At 43.4% G+C, this 14,913-nt stretch overlaps 1 protein-coding gene across 4 annotated transcripts in view; it reads left to right on the top strand.

Annotated features, from left to right (window-relative positions):
• The first annotated feature begins 477 nt into the window (after window positions 1-477).
• rasp (protein-cysteine N-palmitoyltransferase Rasp) overlaps window positions 478-14,913 on the top strand; it is a 54,453-nt gene continuing 40,017 nt past the window's right edge. Inside the window, exons 1-2 of one of the 4 annotated variants that reach the window (XM_067132010.1) lie at window positions 478-594; window positions 12,081-12,256. In XM_067132010.1, coding sequence (XP_066988111.1) covers window positions 12,094-12,256 — 163 coding nt within the window. In that variant the 5' untranslated portion in view covers window positions 478-594; window positions 12,081-12,093. The other 3 variants (XM_067132013.1, XM_067132009.1, XM_067132012.1) reach the window with 3 other exon arrangements.

Raw genomic sequence — 14,913 nt, 5'->3', positions numbered from 1 at the left:
TTACATACTATTTGTTAACAGACTTTACGCCATGTTATCTGTAGATTTAAATACTATTTGCTTTGCAGAGTTTACGCTAAACCATGTTTCTGTTATTTTAATACGGATGCTGATCTCTCTCTCTCTCTCTCTCTCTCTCTCTCTCTCTCTCTCTCTCTCTCTCTCACACACACACACACACACATACACATACATACATACATACATACATACATACATACATACATACACGCACAAACTTCTTTAACTTGTTAAATTTCAAATTGTTGTGCAGCCAAAGACTATGATGTGAATGAGATCATCCTAGTTCAATGCTTGTTGGTTAATTAAAAAGAACAAAACCTCATCTTAGCCTCGTTTCCTGTTTTGACTATGGCCATCCCATGATAATTTTTTTTATTGTTTAAGGAAAACTGGCCATTTAACCCCGTTCGCCACTCCCTTTCGCCGAGAAAAAAAGTTATCCAAGGAGAACTACTTGTTAGACCACGTCAGTAATAGTTGTAGTTGTTTGTAAATGACACGTTATCTTGGAAAACAGAACGTTCCACCATCCTGCCTAAGTTTTCGTGTTTCTGTGACAATATTATCGGGGTAGTATATCTGTTGAAGTGTGTTATAGATTTAATTTTGCATTTCGTTTTGTATTATGAAATTTTTCATCACCATAGCTTTCCACATTCATAATGAATTACAAATATGCTTATGAATCTGTACTAAACATTTTGTGCTTGGTCGCTAATTTTCAAAGCGTGGAACTGTTAATCAAAACAAAACAAACGATACTGATGTTCGATTTGAGTCGCCTTTTAATTGTGAACAAGTTGTCGCCCCCAGATAAGTTAACAGTAAATATTGGTGCAGTTTTCGGGTTGTTTGGACTACTTTTTAAGGATTATGTTTGGATTCGTTAGTAGAAAGTCAACCTCTTGGCTAGAATATAAGCTATGGCCAGATAGGCCCAAGCGTAGGCTGTCCTAACCTGGTCATTGTTTCAGGAACCAAGAACCCTTCACAAACTGTTAGGATAGCAGGGCAGCGTGTTTTAGGGGGTTTCATGCTGTGATACTTTAATTTCTCATCAAATACATGATCCGTAAGTTCTCTTTAAATACATGATCATTGTATAGCCTAGGCTGTCCTATGCTACGCTGACTGCTTGCCTTGTGTTTAAGCAAATGCATTCCTGACCATTATTGTTGGTACAAATCACTAATTCTTATGAGGGAGAAAATATTAAGTGAACTGTTCGGCAATTCTGAGTATTATCTCTGGCCCTGTTTTTACTTGGAAACTGGGTTTTTCTCCACTTTTACAGCTTCTGATAACAGAGGCGAGTTTGTTTGTTGGCGGCCAAGTGTCATTTGCCCCCTAACTCTACTCAACAGTAAAGGGGGACTGTAGGAATCCAGGATTCTGGGTAGCGGAAAAAAGAGAAGTGGAGTGGACATGTTTACGTTACGGGGGGCGCTGACTGCAGGGGAAAATGAGAGGGAGTCATATGCAAAATGGAGGGAGCCGCGGAAAGGATAGGGGTAATGAGGCAGGGAGGGAGAAATTTCCTCACGTGCCCCAAAAGCAGGGGTAAGTGGGAAGCGGTGCAAGAAGGGGGTGGGTGGTAGGTTGCGCAAGCGGGAAACGCATCAGGAATGAGTGCGGGTAGAAGCGTAACACTGGGGGTAGGGGAGGAGGAAACACTGCCCAGTAATGGGGATGGGTACAAAGAGCATGGCTGACAAAAACAACCGCCAACTTTACCAGAAGCCGTAAAAGTGGATGAAAAACCAGTTTCAAGGTAAAAAAAAAGCAAGAAGGCACTTAGCACTGGTTGGAAGGAGCAACCTGGCAGGAAAAAATCATTTGCAGACAAAAAAAAAGTTTACACCAGCAGAAATAACTGGCCTTACATTAGTGACTGGCAGGGTAGAGATCAGCCAATGCTTTCAGAAGTGCGTGAGAAAACCAGGATTTCTGGAACAGCGATTGATAAAAACTACACCCCTTCTGGCCCTTCTCCTGCGCTGCACCATAGGTCCTGTCGCACCTAAATGCCCTCTTCTGCAGGTCGAGGCGGCACTCCCTCCCACAGTCCGGACAAAAGCACTGTGTTTTCAGCAGGCTGTGATCTTGGCAAAGCCTGATTAAGCATTTGTAATTGCCTAAGTAATAGGGAGAAAAGTTGCAGTAACTGAGATAGCAGTTAGCGCAAGACACTGGGAGAGTGTGCCAGGTTATCGGCTCAGACAAACGCAACATGGACGGAAGGGATTCAGCCATTGTACTGAACAAGAAAGCGCAAAATGTGTATGTTTTAAGGCGTAGGCCTGGGTAGCAGCTAAGGGTTGTGGTGGGTCAAGGAGGGGTTGGATGTGAGGGGTTTTGGCACAATTGGGTGTTAGGGGGGAAGGGGGAAACTTACGCAGCGGTAACAGGAATGGTTTTTTTGAAAAAGCTTCGTGTTGGTTATGACAGTAAAGCAAAGAAACCCAAACTGGGTGAGAAAAATGTGGCTGGGCAAGATTATTTTTTTGGGGTACAGATAAGCTTTTGCCGTGTTTAGTACTGGCTTGGTGGGTTAAATGCATTTCGCCGTGTTTAGTAATGGGCTCGGGGAAATGGAATCCCCACTGGCTATGAGAAGGAAGCAGAGAAACGATACTGCCATGCGAAAAGTGGGTGTAGGGAAAGTGTTTTTTTGAGGTACAGATACACTTTCGCCGAGTTTAGCACTGGGCTGGCGGGGAAATGCATTTCGCCGTGTTTAGCAGTAGGTTCAGGGGGATATAGGCCTAATCTCCCTGCGCCGCATTCAGTACTGGTCCGGGGAGGGATACCTGTGTTGCAACAAGTTCGAGTAAGTGCAACCAAGAACGTTGAAACTTACAAGAATAAACTCAAAAAGTATATGTTTTCTTTTTTGCTGTTTTAACTTATAGTTTGGGAGGATTGCATGCAGGGTGTGTTAGTTTCATGTGTAGGGAAAACACTTTAACAAGTTATTGCACTTGCCGGACGGGATATGAACCATTCAAAACAGACGTACCCGTGCCCTGTCATGTGCAGGACGCGTATGTGAACCCCGGAAAAAGGACACAGCCCCCCCAAGTAGGGGGGCGTGTTAGCAACTTTGAGTGGTAACATTTAGGGGGTTTTCCTCAATGGGGGTTAACAGTGCAATGTGATTGGTTAGATAAGTGTTTGAGGGGGTTAGCCCCCAATCTCCGAGTTTCCTCAATAAGGGAGTGAGGGATGGAGTAGTAATGGGAGGGGTTGCCTTTGTGTCGGCTCATTTAATGCTCTTGTTTGTTGTCTGTTTATTTAGCGGTTTCTCATGTCTGCAGCGCTGTAAAAAGTAAATTTTGGCCGGTTTCTCATGCCTCATCATCTACCCCACCCATAACCCTGCTTTCCTAGTGGTCCCCAAAATTGTAGGGTAGAAACAAGTGGGTGAGCCGTTACATACCCAAATAACACTGTCCCGGGGGTATACCCCACCCATAACCCCGAATTCCCATCGGGTCCCCTAGCTTGTTGGTTGAGAGGGAGCAGATCACCTGTCCCTGGGGTATACTCCACCCATAACCCCGCTTTCCCATTAGGTCCCCTACCTTGTTGGATGAACTTTAGGGGTTAATTACAGGTTAATTACTTTTGTGTGACAAAAATTGAAGGTAAATCCATAATTAGCAACCAAAAAACTGTAGAAAAAGTCAAGTTAGAAGGCCGTTGCCGCTGCGGAGCTGCTACTTAGTTCTACCAACTGTTCTAACAACAATGGCTTAAAATCAAACTTAACATGTTTATAATTATTAACAATCACATTAGGGTAGGCTACCAGGGACAAAGGTTCAGTAGGCTATTCACAAGTATGCCAGCCAGGTGTTTCTTTTACTTTATTACCAGTTCTTAATGTTCCTGTTTTTGTGTGTAGTTCTTAAAGATTCCTTAATATACTTGTATGGAAAGCATACTAAAATCTGTCACAAAGTTACTACTATTGAGGTATTTAAAGTCTTTGTCTCAGTTTTTGGACCATAAGAATGGTGCTAAACATGACGGCAATCTGACAGAAAAGCCTTGTAGGCCACAGCCTTTAGTTACCAGCTCCTCAGGGATGAATGTATAGCACTCTGTGGGTATAGAATGGCAACTTTGTACCCTTACACTCCCTACCTTGTCAGTGCTGCATAAGCATTAATATCAACACTCAGTATGGGTATAAAAAACAACCATCACACTTTAAAGTGAAAACTTGATGCAAAAGGCAATTAAGTAGCTCATTTTCCCATATTTTTAACAATATACTGTGAATAAACTTGCACATAACACACAATACAGTAGGTTACACTACCAGCTAAAAATAAGTATCACTTTCTTTTAATCTTGCCTTAGCCCATTAAATATTACAGCAGTCTTTAAAACACATCATACACAAAGAAAAAGCAAACCCTTCCTTCTCACGTAGTCTGTGTACCACAGTACGGTAGGTTACACTGCCAGCTAAAAACAAGTATCACTCTTTTTCGTTCTGTCCAAACCTATTAACATTACAGCTTAGTCTTTAAAACATATACACTAAAAAAAATTAAACCTTTTTTTTGTTCTTGCTCAAATACGAACCTTTGGTCTTTATAAAGGATTTTGCTTGCGAACATGAGCTGGAACAGATGTTAACTTTCAAACAAGGTCGTTAGCTACCGACAGTAGGAGGGAAGCCCCACCCACTCAGTGTGCACTCCACTTTGCTTTAGGCCTCCGTTGTGTGAAGACATCTCTGCGCTTCTCTGCTCAACTGCCATTTGCTTTCTTTTTTGTTTTTTCTGTACTGTATAGTTTATGTGTGATTGCTAATAATTTATTGTGCAAAACCCTTACTTACAACAGCCTGGGGAGAGTAAACCTTTAATTGTGAGGCATTGCCCAGGTAAGGACCAGCTTTGCAATCGTTTCCTCTCTTTCCTTGAAATAGAATCTCACTCTTTATGTGTATCATGCAGGAAGCACGATTGCAATACATCTAGCCCTTGTAGTGAGTGTCGAGTCTGGCCCTCTGTACGGTGGGTGAAGTTTGCTCGGAAAAAGAAGAAAGAGAAGAAAGTTTCTCCAGTGTCATTGGAGTGCAGTGCTCCGCCAGTGACACTGAAGATTCTCTTTGGTTCCTTCTTCCCCTTGGCCAAGCTGCTACCTGTTGTTGCCACTCCTAAGGGAACAGTCTCTCCTTCAATGTCTCCTACTGCTTTGTCAGTAGAGAGCCATCACAGTGGGGAGGATGACCAGTTTGACTACTCTTCAGCGGTCTCCTTGTGCTCGGAGGGGGAAGTTGTTCTCGAGAGGGCACTCCTCCTCAGGTTGAAGGGAGAATGCCTCTCATAACCCAACTTGTCTTGCAATTGTTGTGGAGTCAAAGGAGCTTTAACTCAGGAGGACCGTGACCTGGAAGGGCTCCTATGCTCCAGAACTTGGATACCCTCGAGTTGCTTAGGAGTTTTCCAGAGCTCGTCCATTTGACATGGCAGTATAACAACCTCAAGGAAGAGACCATGGTGTTCCCTTTGGACCACTCTTCAGCCATCAAGTCCTTCTGGGGACCCCAGAAGAAACCCAGGGTGTTGATGGGCTTGCCATGGTCAGGACTTGTCAAGGAGGTTTTGGACCAGGTTAATTCTCTTATGTCTGGGCAGGAGAATTTTCTTTGGTCTAGCCGATCGTGCAGCCTTTCACTTGTCAGAGGAAATATTGCATACCCTCGGAGAGGCATTTGCCGACCAAACAGGTTGACCCGGACCTTGTTCGTCTGTGTCCAGGTCTGTTGTTGGATCGCCTCCAGGAAGAAGGAACGTCCTTTTCGCAGTGGGAGGCAGCAGCAATGGAATCGACTGCCATGGCAGCATTCCAGATGGTCTCCTAGATTGATTTTTGGTCCCTTGCCGTGGCCGAGATTGCTTCTTCCTCCTCTTCGGGGTCTTGTACTGTACATCCGAAGAGGAATCCACACTCAGGAGACTGATGTTGTTTGGAGGTTGGGCCATCACCTACCCAGCCCACCAGACACTTAACCTGTGGGCAGACCTGGTCATAAAGAGAAAAGATGGTATTTTCTTTTGTCTCAGGTTACTAGGTTCATCAGGTCAGAATCAGCACTGGCACTACAGGACGAACCTGGTACTGGGTTCCACTTCCCTCTTCCGTAGAGGAGAGGCGAAGGCTACGGTGGACAGGCTAATGGTTGAAAATAATGACGTGCTTGTTCACCAGGCAGTAGCCAAGACCTCTGGGTCTTTGTGTGGCACTGCAACCCAGCCTTTGAATCAGGCTGGCCCTTCCTCTTCAGGTCCCAGGAAGTCCCAGGCTTCCTTGGGGCCCCTGTAGGAACACCCAGTCTTCTTCTGTCCCTGTTAAGAAAGGTGCACAGTCGTGCCCTTTTCAGCCCCCTGCCTGTCCTAGGAAAGGGGTCAAAGATAAAAAGAAGGGTGGAGGACACTAGGGGCAGCAATCCTCCCCACTTGCTGCCTTTTGTGGGATGCTGCCCGTCAAGCCATTGGGCAACATGGCAGAGATACGGAGTGGAGACCTGGGTATAGATGTCCTTTGGATAGGATATTTACTACCCTTTGAGTTTCCGCCTCCCCTCACCAACGATTCGGTCCGCTTTCAGATATACATTTCCCGACTCGCCGAAGCACCTCGCCCTGTGGGAAGGGGTGAAAGCGATGCTGAAGAAAGGCACTGTAGAATTTGTGAAAGATCGGTCTCCAGGGTTTTACAACCCTCTTATTTCTCATCCATTTCTTATAGAGAAATAGACAGGTGGTTGGAGACTGGTGATAGATCTCTCTCCCCTGAACCGGTTCGTTTGCCAGACCCAGGGAAACGGTACGGTCAGTACTCAAATTGAACTTGAAGGATGCATATTTCCAGATAAACATCCACCAGTCCTCTCGCAAGTACCTCCGTTTCACCTTTTGGGATATGGTGTTCCAGTTCAGGGCACTTTGTTTCCGGCTCTTAACCACTCCCCAGGGGTTCACCCGAGTGGTCACCTATCTCATCTTAGGCCAATTCACACAGAATACCTCTTCTGAGGTATCTCAATGATCGCCTAGTTCTGGTGAGCTCTTGGTTGCAGTTGCTCCAGGACAGAGACCCACTTCACGAATTTTGTCATGGTAGTGGTGATAAATTTTTAGAAGTCCAATCTCACACCCAGGCAGAAGGTAAAGTATCTGGGCATGCTGATAGATACGGCAGCAGCAAGAGTTTGCCCCTCAGACTCGCTTATCAGAAAGTTCAGAGAGGCAGTGCAGTTGTTCCTGTCACAACAGGAGCAACCGACTGAAGAAACTGGTCCCTCATGGGTAGCTTCACCTTTGTCCTCTTCAGTGGAGAATAAAGGAGTCTTGGTCTCCAGCATGCTCATATGCTGTACGAGCTGTTGAGTGGGTCATCAGGCAGTTCTGATTTATAAGACTTTTTTTCTTTGCTTGTGCTAGCTTCAGCAAAGAGAGTAGGCGAGCTTCACGGCCTTTGATGCTAGTCCTTGATGGGAAGGGGATCTGAGACTCAGAATCCATAGGTCCCTGACGCTGGATTCGAGTTTGTTTCAGTCCCCCTCCAGAAGGACTTTGTGGGTATGATCGGAACGAGATGCTACTTTGTCCGGTTAGAGTGCTGCCATACTACCTTCCGAGAGCTGGGCATCTCAGGCCTGAATGTCAACGCCTCTTCGTTAGTACCAACTTGGCCTTGGAAAAGGTGTCCAAGAGTACATCCTCTTTCAAGCTTTGTGAGACAGCAATGGTCTTGCTCTTCATATGACAAGTTAAATGGGTGTTCAATCCAGGCAAGAGATCACACCAGACCACATTTATCTCATATTATCTTCAGGATTTGCCCATAAATCTTTGGGCATGCTTTTCCTTGGATCTTGTGGTGGCTGCCCAACAAGTTGTGTGGTTCATCTGGCTCCCTTAGGGACTAGTGCATCTTGTCTAAGGTGTTCGATATGCGGAATAGAAGGGGTGTGAGTGACCAGCATCCTCACTTCTCTCTTTTACCTGTCTCTGTCTGTAGACAAAGAGACAGGTAGTGAGCCATCACGTGCTGGACGGACAAGTTTGTGGGTGACCACATGACAAGGACATCCTGGCTTCAGCTTATGTAGATCCGCAGATATAACAATCTTGTGCAAGAGGACAAGACAGGTTCCTTAGATTTTCCCACAGAAATAGAAGCTCTCTTTGGACTGAGGAAAGAATCGAAGGCTTCTATTGGACTGCCTTGTTCTAAGCATGCGGATTATATCCTTAGTTGTGTAAATTCTCTTGTCTCTGGATAGGACAATTCCTTGCGTTCTAGCAGAACGTTCAAGCTTCTTCCTACTCCTCTCCCTCGGCATAGGCGCTTCTGCACTACACCTAATGTTGCACTTATACCTGAACAGCTGGATGCAGATATGGCTTGATTGGCTCCCAGAGTTTCCCTAGACCAGATTTGGTTAGAAGGTCCTTCCTTCATTTCTCAGGAAGCTGTCTCTTTGGAGTCTGCCTTCCAAGCAGTTTCTTGGTTAGACTTGTGGTCAATGGCGGTGGCTAAGATTTTGTCCTCTGCTCTTGGTGATTATTCCGACTCAGAATAAGTAGAGCATTTCAAATCGTCAGTGTTAAAGTATAGCCTAAAGGATTCGAAACGTACTAACCTAATCATAGGCTAAGTCTTATACAGTACTATGACACCCAGGTTACTTCATTCTTATGCTAGTTCAAATTGCAATTAAATCAGTACATTGCGTTGTGTATATTAATCTAAACATAAACGATGTAAACTTACTGTTGGCACATTCAATGGTCTTTGCTTGAAATACACTAGAATCAGATTGGCGTGTGCACAATCTCTACTTCATAACCCTCATCCAAAGCACACCTCAAGAAATTCTCCTTACATTTAGATATGCATATCTCCTAAAGGAATTTTTCCCAAATGTACTTTAAGATGAAAAGGAATACTTAAATGGATTTGAAGGCACCGACAACTATGGCTGCATTCCCCTCTTATGTCCTTACCAGCTCGAACCACACTGTATTGAGGCTGTGAAGAGACTGACTCTCACAACCATCTTTGGCCAACACCAAACATACAACTAACCACCAGACAAACAACCGGTGCTGGTAGTTAAGCACTATAACCCTCATACTTACAATTAAATACACGAAACAGCCAAAACAACGCTTTTCATTACTAAATACAAGCACAACAAAACACAATATCTTTCTTCTACATAGCCTATACGCATTTCCACTTTATGTAAATTTAAAGAGAATTCATAAAACTATACCTGCGGAAAAGTACAATCTCTCTTGTCGAAGTTTCGACAGTTATTCCGAAGACAATGATTCTTACCTTAGGCTTTTGCAGCTGGGGAGTAAAGCCATTTCATATTTGGCTCATTTGACTGCGACTATTTGGGTGAATATTTTTCCCAAGAGAAGGGGTGCCGCACTTGCCAAGGTATCAAGATTCATTAATTTGGATTCTGTGTTAGCCCTGAGAAATGGTGACATCCTCAATACTACTTCTCTTTTTCCTAAGGATCAGTTGGACTTGGCAATACATAACGGCAAGCTGATAATAATGATTGGCTGGTTCATCAAGCTGTCTCTAAATCTGCTAATCCTCCTTGTCCTGGTACCTCGAAATCCAGGTCCTCGGCTCTGCTGAAGAGGTCTGCAGTTGCCTCTTCATCCAGCAGGCCTGAGCAAGCTCCTGCTGTAGCAACCTGTTCCTCTAAGCCAGCAAGAGGCTCTAGAGGTAAGGAAAGAGGTTCCAAGTGATAGAGTAGGTGCCTCTTCCCACAAGTTGTCACGGGGGGTGTTTGCCTGGCGAGCCATTGGGTTATGTGGCGGGTCTTCGGGGCGGAAGAATGGGTAGTAGACGTCCTTCAGGTAGGGCACCTACTACCCTTCAACTTTCCTCCTCTTTCTGTTCAGCCTCTTCTTCACCTGACGTACGCTCTCAGCTGAAAGAGTTTTGGTCTCCTGCAAGGGATCCCCCTCATTTTCTTGCTCTGCTGTCGCAGGAAGTAAGAGAGGACCTGTGTTGGTGGTTGGACGACAGGAACTTAGCTGTTGGGGTTCTTCTTCATTCTCCTCCTCCAGAGATCCTCCTGTTCTCAGACACCTCATGCGAGGGTTGGGGAGCACATTTGGAAGGTTTTGTAATATCCAGAGTGTGGAGTCTGCAAGAGAGGGGAGCACATTTGGAAGGCCTTGTAACATCCAGAGTGTGGACTCCGCAAGAGAGGCAATTTCACATCAATGTGCTAGAGCTCAAGACTGCCTTCGTAGCTCTTCAGCAATTTCAGGAGAGGGTAATGGGGCACTCCGTGGTGCTCATGTCAGATGACACCATGGTGGTGGCCTATGTAAACAAGCGGGGGCGGGGTGGCTGGTGTCACTCCAACGATACTCCCTGATGGTTGCCACCTAGGCCTATAGGCCTACCTCATTGCCACCAATTCCTTAGTTTGTCATTTTTACCAGTTTCCAGCTGGCATTATAAGAATTATCCATAAGTTAGGACCGCAGTTTTGTTAGCTATGTAAAATACAAATTGATTAATAAATGCATCATGTTTGAAAGAAGCCCACAGGGGCCATTGACTTGAAATTCAAACTTCCAAAGAATATGGTGTTCATTAGGAAGAAGTAAGAGGAAGTAAAGGGAAATACAGAAAGAAGAGATCCCATTTATTATAAAAGAAAAAATAAATTAGCAAGTTTTATTGTTTCTGACACTTGGGTTCTTCCAAGCCTTTTTCAAAGTAATGATGCAACTCATTACTTTAAGCCCAGAAGTCTACCAGTTGTAACATCGCATATGTCTTACAAGCTAGAGGTGCCAGAGTCATTCCTGAGCTCTTCCAGACCAGAAAGGTATTTCCAGGTGGGTAGAATCAAACTAGTCTGTTCAGAGATTTACCCAGACGCCACCCGCCAATGGGTAAGTCTCCTGTGTAATGACTAAAGGTTTGTATTTGTGTGGGAACAAATTAAACATTTTATTCTAACACAAACCTGAAGATCTTTACATTTACAGCCCACCTCAGCCACCCCTCATTCTGGTACCTGGGCCGAAAGGCAAAGTGGGGTGCAGGCCAACAAGCAGGTGGGGTTTCCCCCACTACTGTTGGTAGCTAATGACCTTGTTTGAAAGTTAACAACTGTTCCAGCTCTAGTTCACAGGCAAAATCCCACGTAAAGACCTTCAGGTTTGTATGTTAGGGAAAATACAAATCACTGTACGTACTTTAAAATGTGCAGTTTTGTAAAAAAAAAACTATTAAAGCCTTGTTTTCCAAGTGATGATTAATTGTTTATAGATGTGCTAGGTTTCTGCCTGCTTTGTTTCTTGTGCTTTATAATTTGTATAACCATAGTGCAGATTAGTAATTTTTTTACTTTAGGTTTTCTTCCTCCAGCAATAAAATTGTATTGAGAAATTGTTTGTTTAATGATGGATTACTGTGGACATCATAAAATCTGGAGATGTTTTGGGGAAAGCACATTATGTGGGGAAAAGTTGCAGACATTTCAAAATACTTCTAGATGGGTGTAAAGCACTGGTTCCTAAGGGTAGCAGTTTTATCAGAAAAGAAATGAGGCAGGGAAATGCTTTTTATTCCAAAGTACAGGCATCCCCGGTTAACGGCAGGCTCGGTTAACAGCGATTCGGTTTTATGGGGCTTGTCTAGCGACGAAAATCGGCAATTTTCGGTGCCGAAAATCGCCGATTTCCGCTTATCGGCGCCGATAATTGGGTATTGGCGCTGATACATACCTAACAGAGGTGCTAGTAACCGAAAATGGTGCTTTTCGGCCCCGATAACCCCCGGAAATTGCCGAAAACGCCGATTTTCGGTTATCATCACACCCTCAGAAATAGAACCCTGCCGATAACCGGGGACTGCCTGTAATACAATTTTGGATAGAGAAAAAGGTCATGTACAGTAGTTTCTGTTGTTGCTGTAATGTAGCATTGTAATTATGTCCTTGTTATTTGTGTAAAGAATTTGCTCTATTTTTTCAGGTTTTAAACACTAATGCAGCATATGAAAGTAGAAGGCCTTGATCGTCAAAAATGGCAGAATGTGAAGCGTATCCAGCTATTTCCGTCACTGTCTTGGATCGAACTTTTGTTTTATTTTACTTCCTTTTGGGGTGGAACAGCATATAGTTTATATAGATTTTATCGCACCTCCCAAAGTAAGTACAGTACTGTTTTGAAGTTTATTGAAGTAATGTTAATGAGCATGTGAAAATATACAATATATATATTATATTTTAAAATTGCAGTTGCTTCTTAATTTAAGAATGGCCTTTACCACTAAAATCCAACTGTTTTTACACAATATACAAACCATCGGTCTTTAGAATAGGAATATACTTCAGCGCAGCTGGAGACCAGCCATTTAACTTTGAACAAGGTGATTAAGTATGTAGTTAACTACCAGCTACGGGTGGGTGTCCTGCCCACCCAGTTGGTACGCATTCACTTTGCTTTTGGCTGCCGAGAGAGAGAGAGAGAGGTGCTGCTCTTTCCTCTGTGCCTCCCGTTCGACTGATTTGTTTGTTTATGTGATGTTTTCATACATTAGTGTGTTGCTGTATTTGCTTGTATCTGGACATAAGGTGGTATTATGATATGCAGTACCTGTAATGCAAATCCAACCCCCTATTTTACCTTCGTGTGTTGCATATTTAGTATTCTGATTTAATTGTTCATTCTGACATAACTCATCCCTACAACTTAAGAATGGTAAAACTGCTTTTTACGTTGCCAAGACAACAAGCTCAAACTTTATTTTCTCACTTCGCTTACAGCTCTATGACAATCTTCGTCTTTCTCGGAGAGAGTTTTATTCCTTCACATTGTGAAGGAAGGTGTGTATTCTGAAAATTATTACTGACATTTGTAATGTTTTAGATTTTTCAGATGTTGTAGAGCTCGAGGGAGCAGAGAAGTACGGGTTCTCTCGCTAGCAATACTGTAAGTAAGTAAGTATAGCTTAGTTTTACCCAGGTTCTCTCGATTACACTTATTTTAGCAATACTGTTACTTTACAGGTTATTGCATTATACTGTAAATCCTCTAACTCGATTGCTCAATCTGATGACGGCATTGTCTCGGCCAACAAAGGGCTGTACTTGGGGTTGCACTGTGGGTTCATTGCTCAAGAACCCAGCTGTTGCTTGGCGCAATGTGGAGAGAGAGAGAGTCCAGAGTGTGTGTGCGCTCAATCCCCAATCCCTCCTTCCCATTCCCGCATGGGAATGGTGCAAGGGTTCCGAGCCGGCAACAGACTGGTGTTAAAAAGTCGAAGAAGAGATTTGATTTATTGTTGTCTTCACCTTCATCATAGTTTTGTGCTTTCTCTTCTTGGTGCTCTTCCACATCTTTGGACTCGGGGTCCATGCTGTGGGTCTCATCAAGACCCTGCAGCATAGGAGTACCAGGTGCGTGTCACCGATATTAGTTCCAGGAGGTCACCTTCTGGGACTAGTGCATATCTCCGCCTTTGTTTCTTCAGACACTTGGGTAGAGGGAATAACCTCCAAGGAGAGCCAAGTCACCTCAGATAACCCCAAGTTACCTTTACCAGTATCATGGCGTCACCTCCACGGATATGTATAAGCATACCTCTGCTCAAGTTTCCGTGGACACTCGGGTAGAGAAAGCAACTGATTATCAATCCACTTATTACTCAGGAGCTCCAGGAGTGCGGGTCTCTGATGGAACCCGCGTCACCATGGGCTGGTATAGAGCCTACCTTGGCTAGAGATTCCTTGATTTCTCAAGTAGTGGAAGCAACTGATGCACGATAATTTCATGACTCGTGAGCATCGAGTCTGCTCACTGGAAGACCGTGTGAACAAGTTCCCCATGCAGTCCTTTTTGTATTGATTGAAAATTACCACAATTAGGAGAAGCACTAATGGCAAAAGGTATATTTGTGATGCTAAAGGAATTACTTTACATGTTGTTTGTGTTGCCTGTCATGCTTAATTTAAAATCCCTGTGGATGTTATCTCAAGGATTCAGGTAGACAATCGGAAAATTTTGAATGTGTTTTTACTCATTTCATGAAAGTAGACAGTACTGTATTGGTTTCTGTATTATGATTCTTTGAATGTTCTTGGTTGTAAACTTAGTTTATCTAATGGTAATGCAAAGAAGAGTAGGATCTAGGTGCATCATTTTTTACATATTTTCTTTAGGTATATTTCCTTTTAGGATACCCAGTGTGTATGATAGTTTACTGTAGTCTTTTTTTTCATGATCATTGTAAACCTAGTCTTTTAAGATCCCTTTTACATTACTTTTCTTTGATAGACTTCGTAACAGCACATGATGATTTACTGTTAGAATGAAACATTGCCATCCTGCCAGTCTCTGTTTGTACTGAACAGGTCTTGTACACCAGCATCAGACTGAAAACCCAGGCTGCAGTTTCCATCGAATTGTAATTTGTATTTTTATGGAAATTCTAATAACTTTCAGCATTTATTCAGCACCAAGCTTATTCTTTTATAGTACTTTGATTTGTATGTTGTTATGATTGAAGTTTGCTAATCAGTTGTAGGATCAGTTAAGTGTACTTGTTCTTATGTCCACTTACTTTTTAGTAAAGGGCTCATGTGTAGATAATGACAATCAGAATATATATCTTAGGTCACAGTACGAAACATTATACTGTAGGATTTCAGTAACAAGTGCTGATGTCAGTGGGGATACTGGTAGGAGGACACCTAAATGACCACAAAAGAATGAACAGAGTTGGTTTTGAAGATGTGATGGGAAGATATAACTTGGAGGAAAGAAATCAGGTGGGATGAGTAGTATTGAGATTTGGCTAAAACAA

This window comes from Macrobrachium rosenbergii, chromosome 30, assembly GCF_040412425.1.
Source record: "Macrobrachium rosenbergii isolate ZJJX-2024 chromosome 30, ASM4041242v1, whole genome shotgun sequence".
NCBI classification, from domain to species: Eukaryota; Metazoa; Arthropoda; class Malacostraca; order Decapoda; family Palaemonidae; genus Macrobrachium; species Macrobrachium rosenbergii.
This window is presented reverse-complemented; position numbering and strand designations above follow the sequence as displayed.